General features: G+C 46.1%; 2 protein-coding genes across 2 annotated transcripts in view; one reads left to right on the top strand and one right to left on the bottom strand.

The window, feature by feature from the left end:
• Positions 1-19,394, top strand: part of mon2 (MON2 homolog, regulator of endosome-to-Golgi trafficking) — a 37,640-nt gene extending 18,246 nt beyond the window's left edge. The window contains 22 exon segments of the mRNA XM_048256164.1: positions 1,733-1,845; positions 2,141-2,245; positions 3,618-3,698; positions 3,985-4,058; positions 4,139-4,229; positions 7,044-7,145; positions 8,474-8,584; positions 9,335-9,510; positions 9,940-10,102; positions 10,353-10,646; positions 10,991-11,189; positions 11,510-11,901; positions 11,904-12,161; positions 13,418-13,561; positions 14,503-14,520; positions 15,172-15,300; positions 16,144-16,334; positions 16,495-16,555; positions 16,682-16,805; positions 17,019-17,226; positions 18,253-18,335; positions 18,639-19,394. Of these exon segments, the coding sequence (XP_048112121.1) occupies positions 1,733-1,845; positions 2,141-2,245; positions 3,618-3,698; positions 3,985-4,058; positions 4,139-4,229; positions 7,044-7,145; positions 8,474-8,584; positions 9,335-9,510; positions 9,940-10,102; positions 10,353-10,646; positions 10,991-11,189; positions 11,510-11,901; positions 11,904-12,161; positions 13,418-13,561; positions 14,503-14,520; positions 15,172-15,300; positions 16,144-16,334; positions 16,495-16,555; positions 16,682-16,805; positions 17,019-17,226; positions 18,253-18,335; positions 18,639-18,802 (3,281 nt within the window). The 3' untranslated portion in view covers positions 18,803-19,394.
• A 3,804-nt stretch (positions 19,395-23,198) lies between these two features.
• Positions 23,199-26,123, bottom strand: part of ppm1h (protein phosphatase, Mg2+/Mn2+ dependent, 1H) — a 29,369-nt gene continuing 26,444 nt past the window's right edge. Inside the window, exon 10 of the mRNA XM_048257404.1 lies at positions 23,199-25,960. Coding sequence (XP_048113361.1) covers positions 25,813-25,960 — 148 coding nt within the window. The 3' untranslated portion in view covers positions 23,199-25,812. The remainder of the gene's footprint in view (positions 25,961-26,123) is intronic.

Below are 26,123 nucleotides of genomic sequence, written 5' to 3' on the forward strand. Positions count from 1 at the left end.
CTTAGGGGGTCCCCTGGCAAGTGGCGTGATCTTCAACCTTTTCTCCGTCTATGACCTGGCTGGACAATGTGAAGGACCACACAGGGTTGTTCATGGTCCATCACTTCTTAACAGTGACCTCAGACTGAGCAGCATGAAGAAGAGTGTATTGTTACAGCACCCATGTCCCCCCCCAACGGCTATGGGCCTATGAGGAAATGGCCTGATCTGACCCGTACCTTGAATAGGCTTGATTTTTTTAACACAAAACATTGCAGGCTGGGGATATCCATATTTATTTTTTGTTCAGCATGTATTTGTATGGAACAGTGTAGTGTGGTATAGATGCACAAGTACACAGTGTTGCTGTCTTGAGTTATGTTCCTAGTTTAGTTTGACTTGCCAAATGATGTGTGCTTAGGCATTGTCTTGTGCCCTGAGGAGCCGTGTGATCTGCCCCTGAGGAGCCGTGTGATCTGTTACTTAGGTGTCATTAAGCCGTGGAGCGCGGTGCTATGCCTGCTGCTCTCGCAGTAATTAGTCACAGCAGGACTCATGTGTCTGGGGAAGTCTACCTCTCGCTTTCATGCTCTCTCCTTCTCCTCAGCTCTCTCTCTCCTTCTCCCTCTGTCTCTCCCCCTCCCTCTCTCTCTCCCCCTCCCTCTCACTTATTCACACACACACACTCTCTCTCCTCTCTCCCCTCCCTCGCACTTATTCACACACACACTCTCTCTCCTTCTCCCTCTGTCTCTCTCTCTCTCTCCCTCCCTCTCACTTATTCGCACACACACACTCTCTCTCTCCCTCTCTCCCCCTCCCTCGCACTTATTCACACACACACACACTCTCTCTCTCCCCTCTCCCTCTCTCTCTCTCTCTTTCTCTCTATCTATCTCTGTACACATAGACAGAATCTCCCTCTTAAATATTCCATGTGGAGAAATGATAAGTCTGAAAGCACCCGTGTGATAAAGTCCCATCACTTCAAACTGGAGGCCCGTGTGAATGGGCTGCTGTGCAAATCTCATTAGGCATATTATGTACGAGTACGAATTCATCAAGACGCCCAAATGTGTCGTTAGCGCCACTCACTTGGGCTTGGCGCATGCTGCACTTTTCAGAGAGTTGTTCTGTGGGTGTGCCGTCTCAATTAGCTCGACTTGAGCGGTGATCAAGCGCAGATTGATGGCTCAAAACATGCACAGTGTGATCTGCTGGGAGTGCAGTGTTTAATGCTGACATCTGTTTACCTTCACTGCTTCTGTGACTTGTTTGTGATGGTGTAAATAACATGTGTGTTATCGTGTGTTGGTGTAGGACGAATGGGACTATCACAGACAGGTCTTTGTCCATGGTTTGAAACTGTTTTCTGTGGTGATGTGATGCCCTCTTGTGGCGTATGCATTCTGCTGCAAGTCAGTATCTGAGTCGTGTGTGTGTGTCTCTGTGTGTGTCTGTGTCTTTCTAAATATCAACCCCTCCTTGCAAATATCACTGTCCTAGGCTATGTATGTAAGTTGTTAGCATTGATATTTGGCACCTTGGGACATGTTGTTCACAAGCTAGCTGTCGGTGGGCTACGACTGGCAGGGTTATCAAAAAGAAAATCTAAACATCAGGCAAAATTCTGCTCTCATTTCCTGTGTGGCGTAGGCGATGCTTTTATGTACCCATGAGTGCCAAAGCTGTATCATCTCTGAAAATATTTGAATCCTTCCTGTTGAAATAACGAGTTCAAATGTGTTCCCAGGTTACTCCATCCAGGGCCAGAGTGTGCAGATCATCAGCCCCTCCAGCGAGTCCCACCAGCAGGTGGTGGCAGTAGGTCAGCCCCTCACAGTGCAGCCCCAGGGCACAGTGGTGGTGAGTGCACACGTGTGTGTGTGTGTGTGTGTGTGTGTGTGTGTGGGTGGCAGTAGGTGCAGCCCCAGGGTACAGTGGTGGTGAGTAAGCTGCCCCTTGGTCCTACTATGACCTCCACCACTCAATAGTCCGAAACGCGACTAGACTGTACCACGTATTATGTCCTTGTGTTTGTTTTCAATGCACTCTGGGATGTGATCAGAGCGGTTGTGTTTTGGAGGGTCGGTGATGGAGGGTAGGGAGTTAGTGATGAACTGCACAGTAAATTCTCCATCTTTGTTTTTCCCCACTGCAGCTCACAGCCAAGAACATCCAGTGCATGCGCACGCTGCTGAACCTGTCCCACTGCCACGGCGCTGTGCTGGGCACCTCCTGGCAGCTGGTCCTCGCCACCCTCCAGGTGTGTTAACGCGCACACACACACACACACACACACATGTGCACACATACACACATGTTCACACACACACATGTTCACACACACACACACACACACACATGTGCACACACACACACATGTTCACACACACACACACACACATGTGCACACACACACACACACACACACACACACACACACACACACACACACACATGTGCACACACACACACACACACATGTACACACACACACACACACACACACACACACACACACACACACACACACACACACACACACACACACATGTTCACAAACACACACACACATGTTCACACACACACACACATGTTCACACACACACACATGTGCACACACACGCTCAGACACACACACACTCAGACACACACACACACACACTCAGACGCGCACACACACACACACACACACACACGCTCAGACACATGTGCACACGTGCACCCACACACACATGTGCACACACACACACACATGTACACACATGTGCACACACACACATGTACACACACACACACACACACGCACACACACACACACACACATGTACACACACACACACGCACACATGTACACACACACACACACACACATGTACACACACACACATGTCCACACACACACATGTCCACACACACACACAAACATGTGCACATACACACACACACGTGTGCACTCACATACACACACACACACACACACATGCACATGCACAAGGAAGATGGCAGGGCTTTCAGTTCAGCCTGACTCCCTTGAAGTGTCTTTGTAGGTCATGTTTTGTATCACTAGCACAACACCTCAGTGTCCTGTCTTCTCTCATTCTTCTCTATGGTGTCCTTGTCTCGCTCATCTTCTCTCATTCTTCTCATGGTGTCCTTGTCTCGCTCATCTTCTCTCATTCTTCTCATGGTGTCCTTGTCTCGCTCATCTTCTCTCATTCTTCTCTATGGTGTCCTTGTCTCACTCATCTTCTCATTCTTCTCTATGGTGTCCTTGTCTCACTCATCTTCTCATTCTTCTCATGGTGTCCTTGTCTCTCGCTCATCTTCTCATTCTTCTCATGGTGTCCTTGTCTCTCGCTCATCTTCTCTCATTCTTCTCATGGTGTCCTTGTCTCTCACTCATCTTCTCTCATTCTTCTCTATGGTGTCCTTGTCTCTCACTCATCTTCTCTCATTCTTCTCATGGTGTCCTTGTCTCTCGCTCATCTCATTCTTCTCATGGTGTCCTTGTCTCTCGCTCATCTTCTCTCATTCTTCTCATGGTGTCCTTGTCTCTCACTCATCTTCTCTCATTCTTCTCATGGTGTCCTTGTCTCTCTCATTTCTCCATGTGGTTCCCTCCCCCTCCCCAGCACCTGGTGTGGATATTGGGTCTGAAGCCAGGGGTTGGCGGCGTGCTAAAGCCAGGCCGTGCTGTGGAGGGCCCAAGCACGGTGAGTGACCTTTGACCTTTGCCAGCGCTGAGCCGCTCTGACCTCTACTCAACCAGAACAGAGCTTGGTCAGGCCCAGACCCTTATGCGCGTCCACTGCACACGTCTCAGGAGTCAGCTGATGTTTTCTACTGTGCCCAGTCAACCTTGAGATCAGCCTTTAAGTCACCCTTAGCAGATCACAGATGTAGTGAATTCCAAACTCACAGTAATTGTGATTTTCAGTAATCACTGCTGTGTTGTCTGCGCAGCTCACCTGACCGCAACGTTCTTTCCCAATTACCCAGGTGCTGACCACAGCAGTGATGACTGACCTGCCCGTCATAGCCAACATCCTGTCCAGGCTGTTTGAGAGTTCCCAGTAAGCACCACTTCATTAAGGGTCGCTTGTGTGTACAGCAGCCTGCTGTATTGGCTAATGTGTCTGATGTGTGTCTGTAGGTACTTGGATGATGTATCCCTTCACCACCTCATAAATGCCCTCTGCTCTCTGTCAATGGAAGCTATGGAAATGGCTTATGGGAATAACAAGGTTAGTGTGAATAGAGCTTTAACTGATTTGCAGAAAAAGAACTGTGAATTTATTCTGAAATGTCCCTTGGGATGAATAAAATCTATCTATCTATCTATAGGAACGTCACATATTACCAACAGTCACATATGTCCAACCTCTGACGTGTATGTGTCACTTAATATTCATTTCTATACAAACCAAGACGGCGGATTCCTAAAGAAACGCAAGCACCCACACAATAAGTTTATCTAAATAACAATATCTAAACTTAATTTTTGGTACTTACCGTACCAAAAATGACATTTTACCGTGACTCAAAGAGCTGTAAACAATGTTGTAAGGCTGCGTGTACAAATCCGCTTGGAGCTCCAGTGGAATTTTGATGAAGGTTGGGAATAAGCACCCACCAGCCCAGCACTAAACTCCGAGCGTGGTAAACAAAATTGGACATTTCAGGCAGTAAAAGCCCGGTAAGAACCAAACCAGATTTTGTTCAAATCTACATACCTATGGCTACTGAAAAATGTAAGGTTCATTTAGCACAGGGGTGGGCAACTAATTTCCCCAAGGGGCCACATGACAAACTGGGACTGTTGAGGAGGGCCGGACCCAAAATACCGAACTCAAGTCTGAACTCAATTACTATTCGTAAGAACAGATGAAAATGTGAGGGAGACAAAGGAAAAACAGCAATAGGCTATTTAATCTATGTCCAATATTTAATCCTTATTCTCGAAAATGATTTTTTGACATTGACATTTTTTTTTTTTAGTTTTCAAAGACTGATATAAAAAAGTACTACAATATCTATATAATTAGGCTAGGCCATGAAAATGTGAAGGAGTCAGTACAACCATCGGCCTGTGCCACCATTTCATCAACACTCAGCAGTATTTCATCATTAAATCATTACCATCATTAAATTAACTCTATGCAGAATTAGACTATGAAAATGTGGAGCAGACAATAGTAGGCTGTCATTAGTTAATCAACATGCACAAAGAAAACTATTTTAATGTAGGCTATGTTTTTGCTTTAACTTTATGCACAAAACTGTGATTGGTCAACTCACCCTGTGTGTTGATCCGGCTGCTTCAAGCAACCTGTGGGTAGTAGCATCATACTAGTTCGCTAACATAAGCTTTGCAAATAAACTCAGACATATTTTGCTTACAATGACGGGGTTATCCGAATGTAAACTATCTATCTGCCAGTAACGTTTTGAAATTAACACTTCGTATCGCCAACAAACAGCAGGAGTTCGTTCTGACAACCTTTGCGGTGGTTAGCGACGCAGACATAAGACACACAAAACTTTGAAAGGTTTACGCCGACTTAAAGGCAACTGCATTGTGTCGACGCAGAAGCCTAAATTCTATTCACCAGCACAATTCAGTGAGGGTGTTTACATCATATGCATCCACGCACAAATGTATGGGCCTACAAATAGCAGTCGCTTTCAAAATAAAAGCAACGATATTGATTTGCGTGCATTATCTCTATGCTAGGCTCTTGACTATTTGTTCTTTCATGGACCTTACGCGGGCCGGTCAGGGAAAGCCCACGGGCCGGATGTGGCCCGTGGGCCGTATGTTGCCCATGGATGATTTAGCAAATGTTATTTTGAAGTATTAAAAAACGTTGTTTTAAGAATTTTCGAACTAAATGGTTAGCAATTAGCACGTTTACGATATCTATCTATCTTATCTTATCTATCTATCTATCTATCTATCTGTCTATCTATCTATGTGCCGCTGTGTGCCTTTCTATTCTGTGTGCACACTAATCCCACAGTCACTGTTCTATGTTGAAGTCAATGACCGCAGTGTATTTGTTGTGCAAAGGCCATTCAGTTTGTTAGTGTCTTGGCAGATATTCAGACTCGGGCCAGAAAAGTCCAAACATCTTGCCTACAACATAACAAAAATACACCATTATAAGTGCTGAAGTCAAAAACTTGTCTCAAATAGAAGGCGCAAAAGTCCGGCAGAGTTCCGTGCAAAAATTCCTTTAATGACTACATAGCGCAAAGCCTGAGTGGATCGCACGATCGCACTCCCGAACAATTGTTGAACAGCAACATTTATACCCCTCCTTAGATGCTGACACAACATTTGGCAACTTCGAACCCACAGGTGGCGTTATGAAAGGATCGTTGTTCGGTCTTATCTTCGCAAGTCAGCACTATTGCTGCCAAGGGTACTAACTTTTCACCGTATAGCACAAGTTCAGAGGTTTACACAAAGTTCAGGGGTTTATACAGTGATCACAGGTCACAAATCGTTCATGGGTTACATATCGTTCACTCGTTTTCTCTCATACTAGCTGTTTTTGAGTAGAGCCCGCCTCCGATGACGTCTTTATCTCTGCAGCTGCAAGGCCAAGCATGCTTTTTTCAAACAGGCTTCGCCCAGCTACAGTGAGACATAAAGCGACAAAGAGAGACAGGGATACAGAACGCACATAGGGGGAATTCTGGTAGAATAGCTTTAGTATGTTATTAGTATTAGTTAAACTTGTTATTTAAAATGCTATAAAAGTATGTTGGTTAGGAATAACTTCAGTGTATTACTTGATTGTGATTGAGGTTATATGAATACATGCTTTACAGTTTCTAACTTGTTCTCTCATCATGATGTCTACAAACCATAGTGATAATTTTATACAACATTAGACACTGCAGGAGACACAATTTGTTAGACACTAGGCACTTCATTCGTATATTATGCAGGAGACACAATTTAATTTCCTTTGACAAGCATCTAAGCTTCTGTAGTAATTGTATGGTCATCTAAGCTCACCTGCTGCCTTTGTCCTGTGCTGTGACCCCAGGAGCCGTCCCTGTTTGCAGTGGCAAAGCTGCTGGAGACGGGGCTGGTCAACATGGACCGCATCGAGATTCTGTGGAGACCCCTCACGGCTCATCTCCTGGAGGTGAGCTCTTTCAGCAGCCGTGTGTGTGTGTGTGTGTGTGTGTGTGTGTGTGTGCGCGTGTGTGTGTGCATGCTCTATGCTCTCCATGTCTCATTGTTAGGTGATGTTGGGAGATGTGTTTGATGTAGTTGAGGGTAGCCTAATGTAGCTCACACCTTGTTACACATTCATACCGTGCTTAGTCAAAGTCAAGTTCAACCTTCTTTGATATTCAAATGGCTGAGTTCAAATATCTATTGATGGAATTGCTTTCAACAGTCTTTATGCTGGTGGTCTTCACACTGTCTCTTTGTCTCTCTCTCTTTTGCACTCATGTCGGTTGTGCAGAAGGTAAGACCAGAATCTCTTCCCAATCTCTTACGTGGACATGGAAAACAAGATGGTCTTAGCCCGCTATGGCCTGTTTCCATTTGATGGAATGTCTTCGACTGTGAAATCTGTTTTCTGCATGTGATTTTCTTTTCCATATCAGTTTTCCCTTCAAATTGCCAGTCATGACACAATGTCGTTATTACATGTCATTGTTTATTAACTACCAGACCTACTCTGAAGTTGCAGAATGTGCGTCTGCATTTGATGTTCTTTCCAGAAAAGAATGATTCACCAGCATTCTGTATAAATCATCGTGTACAATCAGTCACTTGTGAAATTGTCACCAAGCCCACTGGGTTGCACTGAGAAATAAGATGCCACACCAGAGTCTCCTGTGATTCTGTTTATCAGCTGCAATGACGAGTGCGCTGATTCTGTCACTGGGTGTCAGTCATTCCCTTCTGCCCACATCACAGACTGGAGGCACCCCAAGGAAAAGGGCTCTTAAAAGATGTTTCTCAGTTTGAAGTCTTGTCTCTCTGTCTGTCTGCCTTTCTGTCTGTCTGTCTCTCTGTCTCTCTGTCTGTCTGCCTTTCTGTCTGTCTCTCTGTCTGTCTGTCTCTCTGTCTTTCTGTCTCTCTGTCTTTCTGTCTGTCAGTCTCTGTCTGCCTGTCTGCCTGTCTGCCTGTCTGCCTGTCTGTCTGTCTGTCTGTCTGTCTGAAATCTCTTCTGTTTGCTGTTTGTTGAGTCCTGTCGCTCTATAAACACACAGTGTTGTTTTTTGCCCTCTTCTCTTTGTGTCTGCTGTTTATCACAACATCTTGGTGTATGCTTCTTCATGTTTTTGAGTTGTGTCTCCTGAGTCTCGTCTTGTTTCTTGTTTTGTCTTTTTTTACTATGTGTTTGTACTCTTTTGATGCTTGTGTATTGTGTCTGGTGTCTGTATCTTTGTTAGTGTGTGTGTCTCAACACACTCCATACCCTTGTTTTGTGTGCTTCTTCTGTTCCTCCTGTAGGTTTGTCAGCACCCTAATGCGCGCATGAGAGAGTGGGGAGCTGAGGCCGTGACCTCACTCATCAAAGCAGGCCTTTCCTACAAGCACGAGCCTCCCCTGTCCCAGAACCAGGTACTGTCTAGACCAGAATTCACGTCTTTGGTCAGGCATAGTGCTATTCACCTACCCCTGGTGATTTTCACTGATTTCAGATGTTTGAAGTTCCTGAAACAGACTCTCTAACTGATCCAAGACATACATTTGAAACTTGCCCTGGGTATGACTCTAGTTCTCATGAATAGTTGTCATGAATAATTGATGCCGTGGCCTTTAGTGTCTGCTACGTGGCTGTTCACTGTCTGCATTTCAGAGTCTAATTAAGCCTATATGCATAAATTTCCCTAAATTCATTATTATTGCATAGAGTGTGAGTGTGCGTGTATACTGTGTGTGTGTGTGCGTGCGTGCGCATACTTGTTATATGTGCGCATGTGTGTGTGTGTGTATAGTGTGCGTGTATAGTGTGCGTGTGTGTGCGCGAATGTGCATGTGTATGTATGTGAGTGTGTGTGTATACTGTGTGTGTGTGTGTGTGTGTGTGTGTGTGTGTGTGTGTGTGCATATGTGCATGAGTGTACGTGTATATTGTGTGTGTGTGTCTGTGCGCGTGTCTATGTGTATGAGTGTACATGTATACTGTGTGTGTGTGCATGTGTGTGTGCGTGTGTGTGTGTGTGTGTGTGTACGCGCATATGTATGTGTGTGTGTGTACCTGTATAGTGTGTGTGAGTGTACGTGTATGCGGTGTGTTTATATGTGTGTGTGTGTGTGTGTGTGCATGCATGTGCACGGTGACAGTATTGCCTGACTGTGCCCCCCCAGCGTTTGCAGCTGCTGCTGCTGAATCCTCTGAAGGAGCTCTCCAATGTGCTCCATGCCGACATCAGGCACAAGCAGCTGGAGTGTGTGCTGCAGATCCTGCAGAGCCAGGGGGACAGTCTGGGGCCCGGGTGGCCCCTGGTGCTCGGGGTCATCGGAGCCATCCGCAACGACCAAGGGTGAGGGGACACACGCCCGGAGTTGAGCAGGAATGAGATGGAATTGCTGTCGCAGATGATGACCTTGTTTCTGTGGTCAGGAAAGGATTCAGTAGTGATATGCAACCACCGGCTGCAAGATTTAATGATATGCCTTGTAGGGCTAGTTTTCCAAACAATAATTTAGTTCCCTCTTGTGATGGATTACATTTTTGTTAATGTTTCCAAAGAGCTCAATTAAGACTGAGAGTGTGCTTAATCGTCATTAGGAAAGTTTTAAATCTTCGCCTCATATTCCAGGTGAAATGTGGAAAGAATCTGAGAAAATTATACATTTGTGTGTTTCTGTGACACATAATTAGAATCCCATTAGCACACCCACTAGCTTTTACCTTTAAAAATAAACCAAGCTTTTAAAAATATGCTTACAGTGCCAATGCTGTATTTCAGAGAGTCCTTAATCCGAACAGCCTTCCAGTGCCTGCAGTTGGTGGTGACGGACTTCCTACCCACCATGCCTTGCACATGCCTCCAGATTGTAGTGGATGTTGCTGGCAGCTTTGGTCTTCAGAACCAGGAACTCAACATTAGCCTCACCTCCATTGGCCTTCTGGTAAAAGGAACCACATTGTGTTTGTAGGAACTGCAAAACACTGCATTCACTTTCCATCCCTTTTTTATCTAGCACCGAAAACAGACACACTACAAAAATCTGTAGTTGATGAGTCATGAGTCCTCTAACGTGTCTCTCCCTCTTGCTCTTATTTTTATTTTTTGTTTCTTTTAAGCACATTGAATGACATTTTGTATGACAATGTGCTATATAAATAAACTTGAACTTGAACTTGCTCCTGTCCCTGTAGTGGAACATCTCGGACTACTTCTTCCAGCGGGGAGAGGCCATCACGGACGAGCTGGAGCAGGAGGAGGCGCTGCTGCAGAAGCAGGCCCAGGAGAAGGGCGAGCCCCTGAACCGGCCCTTCCACCCAGCGCCGCCCTTCGACTGCCTCTGGCTCTGCCTCTACGCCAAGCTGGGCGAGCTGTGCGTGGACCCGCGGCCCGCCGTCCGCAAGAGCGCCGGACAGACACTCTTCTCCACCGTCAACGCCCACGGCACGCTGCTGCAGCAGCCCACCTGGCACATCGTGGTCTGGAAGGTACGAGAGCCCACTGACCCCCTCCTAGAACTGACCAGGAGCAGCTGAGCCATGGGAGCACATAAGTCATGTAGTGTTGACGGAAATGAACAGGATGTAGGCGAGGATTTTGTCTTTGATGGACTCCCTTGCTCTGTTGGCTTGTGTGACTTGGCCATTTCTCTGATACCTTTGGCTAGCTAATCAATATTCCACTGTTTCCTTTTTTTCTCTGAAGTTTCTGAAGATGCACGGTTTGTCTTAGAATCAAACATTTGATGACCGATGGTAGCCCCCCTCCTCAAAGCTAATCAGAGTTCAATGGGTCAGTGTTAGCTCAGTGTGTGTGTGGCCCTTGTGCCCAGGTGCTTTTCCATCTTCTGGACTGCGTGAGGAAGTCCTCGACGACAGCCGACAAGGAGAAGATCGAGTCCGGTGGCGGTAACATCCTCATCCACCACTCCCGGGACACGGCGGAGAAGCAGTGGGCGGAGACCTGGGTGCTCACCCTCGCTGGGGTGGCGCGGATCTTCAACACGCGCAGATACCCGTTGCAGCAGCTCGGTGGGTGGACACAGAGGGTGCTGGACAGCGGTGGGAGAGCAGGCCCCATACATGCCGAAAGAAAACAAAGCATGCGGGATTCAATTCAGTTCCATTTTATTTATTTATTTTTATTTATATAGCACCATGGCGTATGAATAAGGCATTTTACAGAGCCCAGTTTCAACTTTAAACTCCTAAATCAAACACTAACACAATAGTGATGAGGAAAAGTCAGTTTACCAGAAAGGAACCATGAGCACATAAGCTCAGATCTGCTTTTGTTTGACCAATATGTTTCTGTCTCCCTCCTCTGCTCTCACATGGCCCTCATCCCTCAGGTGATTTCTTCAAGGCCTGGGAGGTGCTGCTTGACCACATCCAGTCGGCCGCCCTCAGCAAGAACAACGAGGTTTCGCTGGCTGCTCTCAAAAGCTTCCAGGAGATCCTGCAGATCGTCACGCCCGTCAAGGACGCTGACAGCGTAAAGCCCGACCCCCTGGCCGCCATGGGCGTGCCCGGTGCTGTGGAGGGCGGTCCCGTCGGGGCGCCCCGACCCCTTCGCAGCGACTTCACTGGCCGATAGCGGCTGGCCCAGCGCTACATGAACAGTGCCCAGTTCGCCGCCCCCACTCCTCTTCCTCCGCCCGGGGAGGAGCTGGACGACTCGGCCCTCTGGTGGTCGGCGTGGAACACGTGGTACCGCACGGGCACCGAGTGCACTCGGCCGCCGCCGCCAGCGCGGACAAGCCCTCGTTCATCCCCAGCCAGCCCTTCCTGACCGCGCTGGTGCAGATATTCCCGGCGCTCTACGCGCACGTGAAGGGCGGCTTCAGCATGGAGGACCTGCGCAAGCTGGGGGTCATCCTGCACGGAGCCGCGTCCGTGCCCATCAGCTCGGACGCCTCGCCCTTCATCCTGCCCTCCTACACCGAGGCCGTGCTGACCAGCATGCAGGAGGCCGTGCTCACCGCCCTCGACGTCCTGCAGAAGGTGCCCTGCGCCCGTACTCACAGACCTCCAGCACACACACACACACACACACACACACACACCCCATACTCACAGACCTCCAGTACACACACACACACACACACACACACACACACCCGTACTCACAGACCTCCAGCACACACACACACACACACACACACACACACACACACACACACACACACACACATATACTCATTTCACAGACCTCCAGCACACACTGCGCACAGAGACTCCAGCACACACACACACACACACACACCCCACACCAGCATTTCTCACAGACTTCACACCACCGCATTAGCCAAGCGGCGCACACACACGAGCTATCACGCACACATGCACATACACACACACAACACACACACACTACAGGCAATAACTATTAACACACACACCACTACAGGTACACACACACAGGTATTACCACAGGCAGTGATTGCAATACACATACACACACACACACAGGCACACATACACACCACAGGCAGCACACACCCACAGGCAATAATATCACACACACGACACACGCACACACACAATACACACCACAGGCACACACCCGCATTTGACAGGCACACACACGCGCTATGCGACGCGACGCATTCCTACACACACACACATACACACCATGTACAGGTACCGCAGCGCCACACACACACCACAGGTACCACCTGCTGGCACACACACATACACCACAGGCACATACACACCACACACGACCTGCAGCACACACACACCACAGGCACACACACACACAACACACACACACGTTACAAGTGTTTACAAAATCGAAGTAACTGATCCCTTTGAATCCCTTTGGATGTCATGCAATCACTGACGGAAGCTAACTCTCCAAATCCTGATCCCCTGGTTCCCACACACCTGCATACCTGTGAGAAACACACACACTCTCCCAAACATGGATAAAGCTTGAGTCACACACACACACCTGACCCCCCCCACTCCGGCCTCCACGCTCCCACAACCTGACACACAGTCCGAGCAGCTGATTTGTTATCACTAAGAAAGAATCCGGCGGTTAGGATGACCCCTCCACTGGACCAGCTGCCCTGAGCTTCCCACACTCCTTGCCTGCAAATGGCACTGTAGGGCGTCGTGTGAAAATGCATACAGCATTAGGAATGCGGACCCTGGGAGTTTCCTCTTGTATGTGTGTGTGCATGTAATGTATGTATATATGTATATAGATTATTGATGTCTGTATTTAAGTGCCGTCTCCTTGTCCACCACAGGCCATTTGCGTGGGGCCCGAGACGCTGCAGGTCATGTACCCCGCCATCTTCGAGCAGCTGCTCCTGTTCGTAGAGTTCTCCTGTAAGCCTCCGCAGTACGGCAAACTGGAGACCAAACACGTGGCCAATGCCAAATACAACCAGGTGGGTGGCAGTGAGACTGCGGCCTCTCCACTATGGTGCTGTTGGTCTCTCTCTCAGATATGTAGACCATGAACACTCCTCCACAGGCATCTCCCTGCAGCTTTGTGTGTGTGTTTGTGTTTGTGTTTGTGTGTGTGTGTGTGTGTGTGTGTGTGTGTGTGTCTCCTTGCCCCTTACATTGCCTCAAGTGTGTTATTTGTGTCTCCTTGCCTCACAGTAGTGTATTTGTTGTGTTGCCTGTCAGATAATGTGTACAGTATATTCATCTCTCGTGACCAAAACTAGTTGTTCATGTGAAAGCTAGAATAGGTAGTTAGTTACCTCTTTGACTTAAATTGAGTACTTCTTAAAATCCCACAAGGGTAAGTATTGGGTAAGCTATGGATCCATTAAACAGACAAAAAAGGCAAAAAGCCACATCCCTGATGAAACCTTTGAGTTGACGTGATCCTTGGTTAATGGCTCCTCTCGGTTCCTCTTCCTGGTTCTCTCGGCACCATGCCACATACGGGCACTCAGTGCCACCAGAGTGCCACCCGAGTGCCCTGCTCTCTCCCACAGCTGCGTCATCCCAGTTGCAGTGTCGCATGCCAAGTGACCATTGTTAATTCTCTGCTTTGCCTCTTCTAAATATTGAGTGGTCTTCATGCAGTGGTGTGAATGGTAGCAGTGTGAATACTGACATAACTGAATTGCTGCAGAAATGCTGTGTGTGAACTGACATTAAAATCAGACCCAGTGGCCAGACACAAGTCTCTCTATGTCTGTGTCTGTAACTATTGAAATCCGTTGCGTACTGTATACTATCAGCAGACAGTCGCTCAAGCAGCACGATACACAGTGCATGGCACTGGCTAATCTGCAGAGGCCAGTAAAGGCGTTAACGCTTGTCCACTCTTCTCTCATTCTGTTTTCTGTACTACTCAATGGATCCACTTTAGATCCAACTGTTTGCACCGGTGAGTCCTCATTCCGTCAGCCCTACTTTAGCCACACAAGCTTAGCTGAATTGTAACACTGCTAGTCGAGGGATCTCACCTTCTCTTGTCATCCTCCTCTTCCTCCTCTTCCTCTTCTCTCCCTCATTACTCACATGTGTCTGTCTGTGTCTCTCGGCCTCACCCACTGCCAGTCTATATGTCTGCTTGTCTTTCTTGTTTTGTTCTCTCTCTCTCTCTCTTTCTCTCTCTCTCTCTCTCTCTCTCTCTCTCTTTCTCTCTCTCTCTCTCTCTCTCTCTCTCTCTCTCTCTCTCTCTCTCTCTCTCTTTCTCTCTCTCTCTCTCTCTTTCTTTCTCTCTCTCTCTCTCTCTGCCCATCACGACTCATTCTCATTCTTGTGCACATGGACTTTACTTTATGGGTTTTTTGGTCTTGACTTCGTTTGCATGCTTTTGCGGTTTTAAAGCTCTGATTTTATTCTTTTTTTTTTTTTTTTTTTTGCCCTATCAGCACTTGAAGGTATATGGGTTTATTCAGTCCTGTCAGCAACAAAGTCAACACTTACAAACACAAGACTCTGCCTACCTCTTTCTCATCTCTCCCACTTCCATCCCTCCTCCCCTAATCTCTCTCTCTCCCTCCATCTTGCCATCTGTTTCTTTTTCCCACAGGCTGAATGGGTGGCCTTAAACTATGTGCCCTTTGCTGAGAGGTCCCTTGAAGTAGTGGTGGACCTTTACCAGAAGACTGCCTGCCACAAGGCGGTCATAAACGAGAAAGTTCTGCAAAACATCATCAAGGTAAGCTCCCTTTTCCCTGCCTTTATGGTGTATACTGTAGGCTGCACATTTAATGAGCAGCATGCATTTCCTGTCGTCTTAACAAAAGGCCACAAAACAAAGGGCTCTGATTCATAGCGTAATGATACCGAGTGGCACACACGCACGCACAGGGCCCTCGTACAGATACAGCTGTGTCAGTTTAATTGCTGTTATTACTGCGTGTGTTCGGGCGTTTGGAGTCGGAGGGTGGGAGCCAGAAGCGGTGAAATCACTACGTGCGGGACAGCGGATGTCCAGAGGCGTGGGAAAGGCCCCGCTGGAGGTCAGGGTGGAGAGGGGCCGCACGGCAGGAGCCACCACCGCACCGCACCCAGCGGCAGATCAGGGGAGCCTCCACCACACCGCACCGCACCACTTCACCACACCCAGCTGCGGCGGCAGATCAGGGGAGCCTCCCTCTCGGCGGCGTTACTAATGCCCAGTTATTTTCGGCCGCACACCCCGCTGTCCTTCGGCCAGGCTTCTAGGCTCTCTGGGCGCTGTCTCAGTGACCCTGGTTGTGTGGTGTCTGAGCCCTGCTCTCTGAGCGCTCTCTTGGTTGTATTGAGGGCCCTTTTTACCTCTTTTTCCTCCCTCTTTTTTTAATTTACATTCACTCACATCTCTCTCTCTGTCTCTCTCTCCTCTTTCTCTCTCTATGTCTCTCTCTCCTCTCTCTGTCTCTCTATGTCTCTCTCTCCTCTCTCTGTCTCTCTATGTCTCTCTCTCCTCTCCCTCTCTCTCTCTCTCTCTCTCTCTCTCTCTCTTTTTCTCTCTCCTCTCTCTCTCTCTCTCTCTCTCTCTCCCTCCCCCTCTCTGTAGACTCTGCGGATGCCCCTGGGCCTGAAGTACTCCTGCCCTGCGGAGAGCACATGGAAGCTGGCCGTCTCCTCGCTGCTCAAAGTGCTCTCCATTGGCCTTCCCGTCGCCCGCCAACACGCCTCCTCGGGCAAGTTCGACACCATGTGGCCAGAGCTTGCCTGCGCCTTCGAAGACTTCCTGTTCACCAAAAGGTACTGTACGTGGGCCGCCACAGCTCCAGGTAAACCGGAATAATCCTGTATTTGGAAACCAGCAACGCGCCTGAGAACAATAGGCTGCAGCACTGGTTGAATGACATTGTTGGGCTTGGACGAGCTTATTTCAGCATGCCCTGCTTTTTCTTTTGTCCAGCACGCCTCCAGATAACCTGTCCATCCAGGAGTTCCAGAAAAATGAAGCAATCGATGTTGAGGTATTGTCTCAGTATTGACTTGACCTTTGTGCCGACTTCTCACTTTCTTCACCATAGTACCACTGAAGAACACTTCAAGATGATTCCCTGTATGTTTGCATGTTAACCCTGGTGTTCTCATCACAGGTGGTGCAGCTGATCAGCACAGAGATTTTGCCTTTCGCCAACTTCATCCCTAAAGACTTCGTTGGCCAGATCATGGCAATGCTCAACAAAGGCTCCATCCACTCCCAGTCCTCCTCGTTCACCGGTGAGGAGCATAAAAGTAACACCACCAGAAGCACATTCAAACAGCCTCTTCAGATCCCGGACATTACTGTGTATTATCTTCTGAATCTCAAGCTGTGTAGTATGTCTGTTTGTGTGCAGAGCAGGGCATTGTGGGATTTGTAGCCCAAGCCCATATTGTGTACTGTGTCTGATTGGGACAACATTCCCTGCCCGCACTTTGTGTGGCTTCCAGAAGCCGAGATCGACATCCGGATGCGGGAGGACTTCTCCAAGGTGTGCTTCGAGACGCTGCTGCAGTTCTCATTCAGCAACAAGGCGTCCACGCCACAGGAGGGCTACATCTCGCGCATGGCGCTCTCCGTGCTACTGCAGCGGGCACAGGACGTCCTGCGGCGCTACGTGGAGGACGAGAGACTGAGTGGCCGCTGCCCACTGCCCAGGTGAGCCACCGCCACGCTACGCTCTGCTCTGGGCATGGGTCTGTTCTGCTCGGTCCCACATAAAGGTTCATGCAATATATGCTATACACACACACACACACACATATACACACATACACACACACACACACACATAAAGCTTTAGAAGACATACAGACACACATTTGATTCCATAAACATGCCGCTACATTACCATACAAATGCTGAACATCATGTACTAGTCACACACACTCTTCAGCTTTGTACAGTAAGTTCCAGGCATCCATAGAAACACACGTACACTACATTCTGTGCAAGTGCATCCATTCTACACACACACACACACACACACATTTAAAGGCCAAGTAAACATATGAAGCATAAACTGTCACGATTGTAATAAATACCAATCTACTGACATGCATCTATTTTGTAACACACACACATACACATGCATAATGCAGACGCATGGGTACTGCATACACTCTTCTCTGGCACTGACTCATATCCAAAAACTCCTCATACATGCACATATATATACCCTTAGCTGGAGCTGGGCTGATGCAGAGGTAAGAGGTACTTTGGCATTGCCCTCAGGCAGCTGTCTCATGTCAGATACTGCAGCTCTGCTGGCTGTCAGCACTGAATATCCCCTACGGTGGGTACTTACAGTCAATGTCTGTGAGAGTGTTTGCAGATGTGCGTGATTAGGTGTGCGTGTGTGTGTGTGTGTGTGTGTGTGTGTGTAATGTGCGTGCACTGTGGTGCAGACACAGACTAGCATAACAGCTCTCTCACTGTGTCTTTCTCAGTGCACAGAGGATGGAGCTTGATTGCCATCTGCTCAGGTTGATGCCATTTGCATCATTCTCGCCTGGACTGGGTTTTTTCCACCCATCATTTCTTTCGTCCCCCCTTGTTGACACGTCTGACGGCTGCGTGTCATTTTTGTCTGAGTTGATGCCATGTGTGCTAATCGTCAAGCCAAATATTAAGCAGGCTAGATTAGATCCTGTCAGCCTGATCTTCTCATTATCTCCCCTCTAGGCAACAAGTCACGGAAATCATCTTTGTCTTAAAAGCAGTCAGCACCCTAATGGACTCCCTTAAAAAGACCCAGCCAGAAAATGGTAAGTAATATGAGGAGAAAGGATCAACTTAGATAAAGGTGGATATTGATTCTTTAGAAGCAAAGGGATCTAGTACATAAAAACTCCCAAGGATGGTATCTAATTAAATAGTTTTTTAGCCTGGGTGAACTCAGATGAACCTGCTCTGTAGGTCTGTCAAGATAGGCTCTCTGGAAGTAGATGAAATGTAAAATGTCCTAATGATGGAAGTCATTTTAGGTGTCAGCTATATTATGGAATCATACAGTTTGTCTGTTCTCTCCTCTTCCTCCTCCTCCTCCGTCTCTCTGTCTCTCATTCCAGTGGATGGCAACACCTGGGCCCAGGTGATAGCGCTTTATCCAACTCTGGTGGAGTGCATCACTTGCTCCTCCTCAGAGGTCAGCTCGGCTCTCAAGGAGGCCCTGGGGCCCTTCAAAGACTTTATGCAGCCCCCCGTGTCCAAAGTGCAGAACGGAGAGTCCTGACCAGCCACCCCCAGCCACCCCCTCAGGCAGGGGTCGGGAGGAGGGAGGACTTTTTAACTATCGAAGGGGGTAAAGAAAAAGAGAAAAGATAAAGATGAATGTGTCCTTACACCACAGGAGCGGACTCTGATCTCCCACAAGCCTGTTTGAAGGACTGTAACCCATAGCAACTGCAGTGGCAAATGGTATTGAACGCTCTCGCATCATGGGTTGACCTTAATCACCATAAGCTTCTCAAACATATTGATGACCCATTCCCATTGGCTGGACTCACAGTTGATTAACTGCTACAGTGCATTTGCAGTGCTTTTTTTTTCCATTTCTGCAAGGGGAGTCAATGTACAGTGTGTGTGGTGATCCGTGTTAATGATGTAAGTAAGAATGAATTAACTGGGCTTTATTCATCTTTGAAATGGAGAAAAACAAAAACCAAGCGAACAAAGAAATGTGTGATGGAAGAATGCTCTTTTTGAAGGACTTTTCTTGACCACAAAGGATTTTATGCAAGATCTTACTGTAACATTCCATGTCATCTTTAGTCCACTTGAGAAGGGTTGTACCTGTGTGTTTAAAATAAATGGAAAAAAAAGTTCTACAATCTCGGGGTTTGATATGATAAAGTAAAATACTTTCACATGTTCACTGTTCCCTCCATCAGTCTGTAGCCAAATGCATCAATGTTGATGATTGAAAGCTGGCATCCTATGAATGGAAGATGACTTTACATTGTATTGAATACCTGATGACAAAGCTAGTGTACAAGTTATCATACATTTCTGCTGGCTCTCAAAAATCAAACCTCCATCTTGTAGCAGGAACAGTGAGTCCTTAGAGCATGTGGCCGGTCTAATGCTGAAACTCATCAATGGATTGTGTCTTACATTCAAATGTCAGAAATACGTTTATAAAAAATGATGTGTGCCTACATGTGTTGGAATAAGATTCTGCAATATTGCTTCACAAACTTGAGGTAATTGGCTTTAATTTAATAGTGCTACATTGGTGCTTGATGTTTTAAAAGACAAATTAAACTATTGCTCACATGATCTATGGTTAAATATCCCAAGGGATGGGACCGGAACATAGGAACTAACTTGTTAATGCAATGGTACCACTATCTTTACTAGCCTTCTACACCGTTATTTACATTAACCTGCTTCTACTGTCATTATTACTATTGCCGCCTACTATTATTATTATTCACAGTAGAACTAAATTGAATGGTCTTGTAATGGTGGTACAAACCAGATCGTTACTATGTTATCTGTAGTCTTACTAGTAGCAACAGGAGTAGTAGCAGGTCATGTGAGGGGAAGGGCGAATTGTAGAGGTTGGTAGAGGGGTGGAGAGAGCAACGGAGCCATAGGCGGGGTTATCGTGCTACTTCAATTGCGCCTTAAAGCACGCCGTAGAACTGCATACGGGAAGCGGGAGAGACGAAGGAAGAAGTAGACCTCTGCGATTTAACCAGGCCAACAAGGCAATTATTTTCCCTTTGCTTAAATGTCGAGGATGTTTAAGGACTTGCATTCCTGGTGCACCATGTACTGGCTGAGGTAGTAGTTTGTGCTGTTGGTTGGGATTTGACATTGCCCGCTATGGAGATGACTGCGCAAGCTACTGCCTTGCTAGTGCTGGTGGATATCGACTTCCGACGAAGGAAAGACTTATTTCACAAATTTTCAATTGTCTGTTTTTCATCGACAACTATTCAGATTTCTATTTGACGTGTGCTACGGTAATTCATGGTCATGTTCGCAGTTGAACGGTTTCGGGTGCATCCGCGTGTGCGCATTGCACGAGTGCTTGATTAAGGAAGCGGTAGGTGTGTGGTATCCACTCCGAAAATAAATATCTGGTTGCTGTAACTAATTATGTTCTGTGTTTTAACTTGAACTATTTTTGCCTAATACATTATTTTCTAAATGGGTGATCGAGTTATTTTCGCACTGTGCACTTACTAATTCGCACATCAATCATTCCCATTCCGAAGCCGACTTTTGAATGACTTAAATACTTCTAAACGTTTTTTCTAGTCCTAAATTCATTCATTGTTGACACCATAAAGTGCTTTGCTATTTAGTTAACAAAAACTGAGACCAATTTTCCTTAAGGGATGGTGAGAGTGAAACGGGGTCATTAATTTTTATATAGATATTTGATTTTATCCCCAGGCTCTGGCTGCCTCAAATCTGTAAAGCATGTAGGTCATGGTACTGTTGCTAAGAAGAGAGTTGTGACGTGGCCACATTGCCTACCCACTAAGGTAAATGTTGAGTGTGTGTGTGTGATGGCCGGTGTTCATAATTCACATTCCTAAAGATGTTTGGTCCTTGTTGAACGGCTGGATCAGATAACTCTGAAGACTGAAATGTGGTGTTTCTTATAGGGAATCTGTCAGAGGCTCAGGTCAGTCAATGTCCTGCAGGAAATCAGCATTTGAAAAATGCGCACAATGTGTATCCTCTGACGTCTGTCTGACCTCATCCACGTGGAGCTCTTTAACCCTAGATTCCCGGCACACAATCACATCTAGGCTCAGAGATCCTCCATTCCCCAGATGCTATAGACAAGCTGGAGGCAACTAGTAATTACTGAACACAATATGCGACCCATCAGCTGACTTCCCTGTCAGTATGGTATGGATAGCCTATGGAGTGGGGGGAGGGGGCATTTCAACAGAAGGTGTGTTGCACACCGTTAAGTCAATGCTCAACATTGTCCTGAGTTTCATGTTATGTATTGCTAAAGTAGGCTACCTAGAGCAGTTGGAGATGGTATGGAGTAGGCTACTAACAAGCTTACTTGTGAAGCCAGGGAATGAATGGGAAGGGAGAGAACCGTTTCCCCCTGTCTTGCCTATACTGGGCGAAGCAGTGGACTGTGCAGACAGAAGCCGTTGGGGGCGGGTATGGAGTCCACCCTGCCCCCTGCTCTGTCTTCTGTTGACATTCCCCTTTTGGCCCGGCTGGAGATAAATCAGTCCGGGGCTCTTAAAGCCAGAGGCCATAAACTGGAGTCCTCTGCACCAAGCCCCTGGTGGAATATCTGCCGCCTCCAGTTATTATTGCAGCTGTATGCTGAAGCTGGACCTCGTGTGGAAAGCATACATTTTTTGAATGCTTTCAAATTGCCCGTCCTTAGTGTTTTGTGTACGTTAGACCCCATGAGACGAAAAACAATTCTAACTAGTTTCTAAGGCTTTGTCAAAGAGAGAGATTCTGCCTCCAGACCTTTGGGTTTTTTTTTTTAATGTGAGCTGAACTAATAAACCTTCAATTGACCAAATGTCATTAACTATCAGAGGTGGTGAGGGAAGGTAGTGACAGTGGCCACTGAACTAGGAAAACACATTTATATTCCTGGTGTAATTAAAGATCGCCTCCCTTGGGTCTAGGGGAATGAGGCAGATGAGTGATTGGTCTGGTGGACTTTGCTGGTTGCCAGGCTGCGATGAGGAAGGTTTTCTTTTGCACAAACCTGGCTCCACCATACACAGGGAGATGGCATCAGCATACTAAAGGACAATCAATGAAATAGGGAAGAGAAAAGTATATGGTTTAATCAGTCATTTGAAGTCTATTAGTTTGAATTATCATAAATAAATGTCATTGTATACACCCTCCCTTTTAACTCCCAAGTGTTTTGCTAATGGTCCACTTTGAAATCCAGGCAGAGATAAGATTTAAAAAAAAGACACTCCCCATTCAGTATGATGGGATGTGAGTGTGTGTGAAATAGTGACAAATACTCTATTTAGCTATCTATAAGAGCTGTAAACCAGGATTTTCCTAGAGTTGCACTCCCTCTCTGAAAATTTCTTTTCCATAGCAACAATCCTGGTGCTCCTCTGGAGTTGGCATGTGGTGACCTTGAAAATCCACCCACACTCTGGAATGACTAAGTGTGTTTATGTACAGTGTTGTAATTGACCATCCTCACCCCCATCTCTCCCTTTCACTCTCTCTCTCTCTCTGTTATTCACTCACTCAATCTCTCCCTCAAACACCAACACACACAAACACACCCCACCCAACTCACAGAAGGAGCGTCTTTCCAAACGAGTGTTATTTGGAATGTTGGTAGCCATGTTTAGGTTATGCTGACCAGATGGCTTGGTGGCTCCTGCTGTGGATGTGGGTGGGTGTGGATGCCTCCCTTGGCAGTGCTCTGCCACTCCTAAATCCTCTGCCTTCCCACCCCTGCAATGTTGCTCAGCATGGAGGGCAAATACATGGACTCAATGTACATGAAAACAACCACTCAGACCATGACGTCCAATGGTACGTGTGTAGGAGTAGGACCCTGGCAGGCTGTCAGCTCCATCTTGAACTCCTCAAGAGGAGGTGAAGCATTTTTACTGGAGTAATGTGTTACATCAATTGACATGAGACTGTTTTTAGCAAATGCTGAATCCAAAAGGTTTACTAATGATTACAAAAGTGGTTTCACATACAAAAGAAATTCAAATATCCTGTACATAAATGTCATTTTTCATGTGTAAGACATTTACTTTTCACATAAGACATGCACATTTCTCTTATCCACATAAATCCGATTGGCCGGCGTTCCTCTGCGGCCATTTACTACACCAATTCATAATTGATGTGATGCAGTCTGCACAAATAGAACTGGGGGAAATCCTGATGCAGTAAAAAGGTGACAGATGATGTGGTGTGGTGTGGTATAAAGCCAAAGGAGTCTTGCCATTTCCCCCCAGACAACTTGAAATTACACACAACCCATGTTTAGGAATTAAAGTCCTCTTCAATGTGAGAAATATTGGATCTTCCAGTCATGCATTTTACAGGGAATAAAAGTTATCCACATGAGAGAGACGGAGGAAGAGCCTGCGGTTTTGAGGTTTGAGATGGGATACGAGTGTTTTGGGCCCGGATGTGGAGTTTGAGTACATTTCACAGTGACATGTGGACTGCAATTCCTTCGTAATGATCCACCTGGATAGAATCTCCCAGGCAGAGGCTCATTTGTACAGTCAGTCAGGCATCACAACATTATTTCCCTCCCATCAATCCAGCTCATGCTCAGCCCTCAGTAAGATAAATACAGCTTAGAGGCTCCGGGAATAGTTTAGACTGAGACACGAGGAGCCCCAGTGGAAATAATCTTAATGATCACTTGGCTCACCTAACATCACTTCAAATATTTATGACCGAGCATTCATTTCACAGGAAGCCATGACAGAAATAGGGAGAAACACAAACAATCAATTTGTACATATAGTAAGACTATCATTTTCATTATGGTCATTTATGATTATTTAATAAATTAAAACAAACATTCATACCAAATAAATTTAAAAAATCAGTTCTTAAGTTAATCAAACAGTTATATGAACATAAACATAACATGGTCTATGGCACCAACACAGCATTGATTTGCACATAAGTCACAGTATACATTTGAATGCTTTTTTCCTCTACAGATCAAAAAAACTGCACTTGCAGCATCAATTATCAGAACAGTTGTGAAGATAGTTGGGGGAAGAATTTATTACTTTGCACAGAATGTGCTGGTATGGTATGCACAAATTGTACCTTCTGAAACTTGTCAGGAGGAATGACATGTATTAATGTTTTACTCACCTCTTACATGTCTGTTGTGAGATAACAAGTATATCAGGTCATGGACTAAAGCCAATTGCATGTGAACTTCTGAATCTGAAACAATTTGCTCTGTGTGAATTACATTAAAAACATCTTGCATTACATCAGTGGTAAAACATAATACTGAGGCGTTAAGGCATTTAACACCCATTGTTATCTTGTTCTGAGTAATGAAACATAAACCTCAATAAACTACACAGGGACTGATCTATACGGTACACTAATGCAAATAGATTATGTTTTTTTAAAAAACTCATACTATGTACTTATACATTGGAGCAACACAATCATGCAACAGTACTTCATGCTGAGAAGAATACTGACTATTTGTACTGTCTGATAGAGCACTAGATTACCACTGGCATCGTAAATATAAGCTTCTAACTCTCTCTTTAGTCACTTCAAAATTACTTGGACTGCATAAGAAGCTGATGCATAGTCCAATTGTTATGGTGTTTCTGATTCAGGCAATTAATGTCCAAATATTTAAACGTGCAAAGGCACCCAAACTGCCAGTTACCAATGCTGAAACGGAATATTGTTCTTTCGCCACATGCGAATAAGGGTAATGGTTTAAGCAGTTCCACTTGCAGTGCACTGGTAAGTATACACAGCATAATCACCACTCCCCTGCACCTCAAGGGAGCATTGAGCCCTCTCTCCAAATGAGACCCATAGTATAACAGAATACCGGGAGTCTGACAGCTCTGTTTAGGTTGGAGTCGGTGGAAATGTACACATGGCAGATGGCCACTCTTACTTGGAGAGAGAGAACAGTCTGGCTGCTGAGGGAAGACCATCTTGATGACTTGTAAGCAACTCTGATTAGTCTATTTAATGTCTGTACAAACTCTCCATAAAACAGGAGATTTAAAAGAATCTTTCGCACATTTACTTAAGCTATCTGAGGAAAAGACAGATGTTTTCACATTTAAATCTAATCTTTTGACAATAAAACTATATGTTAAGAATGTTTATTTAACAATCCTGTATTAACTTTCAAAATAAATAAATATAGCCCCAACTAAAGTCAAAGAATAGCCAATACTTTGGCATGCTCATAAACTCTCTTAGGGCATCCCAAAGACAGTACAAGTCCTGGGATAAAAATGGCAAACAATGTACAATGTTCATCAGCAGCTTTTGAATCCATCCCAAACTACAAAATGGTGGCACTGAAGAGGGTCTCTTGCATCCTGAGATCTTCCATTTCCACAAACAAAATTGTTTGTTACCTTTACCAATGGGGTGTTGATGGTTGACAGTTTGTATCCTTGTCAGTGGATTGGATCTGTCGGCCCTCAGAGACTCAAACAATCATCAATGCCTCAGGATTTCCCAGAACACGAGGCCACTAATTCAACGGCCCTGAGTCCATGTTGGCTAGGTTTGCTTGTTCCCATGTAGGAGTGGGATGATGTACACGGAGATGTCATCCCCAGAACCCAGGCGGTCATTAGCTATCCTCCAGCCCCTGTCTCTAAGCACTCCTCGTGCTCTCATCACCAGATCCTGAGCTGCCATGGTATATCTGGTAAACATTTACACAAAATAACAACACATCACCACACAGTTGAAAAATATGAGGAAGATTTAATTATGTGTCCTTACAAAGATTTACTGTCACTTTCTTTTTTTAATATAACAGATAAACCAAAGAGTGCAGTGTTCACTGTAGTAATGTCATTCGCTGT

This window comes from Alosa alosa, chromosome 11 (assembly GCF_017589495.1).
Source record: "Alosa alosa isolate M-15738 ecotype Scorff River chromosome 11, AALO_Geno_1.1, whole genome shotgun sequence".
Classification (NCBI taxonomy): domain Eukaryota; kingdom Metazoa; phylum Chordata; class Actinopteri; order Clupeiformes; family Clupeidae; genus Alosa; species Alosa alosa.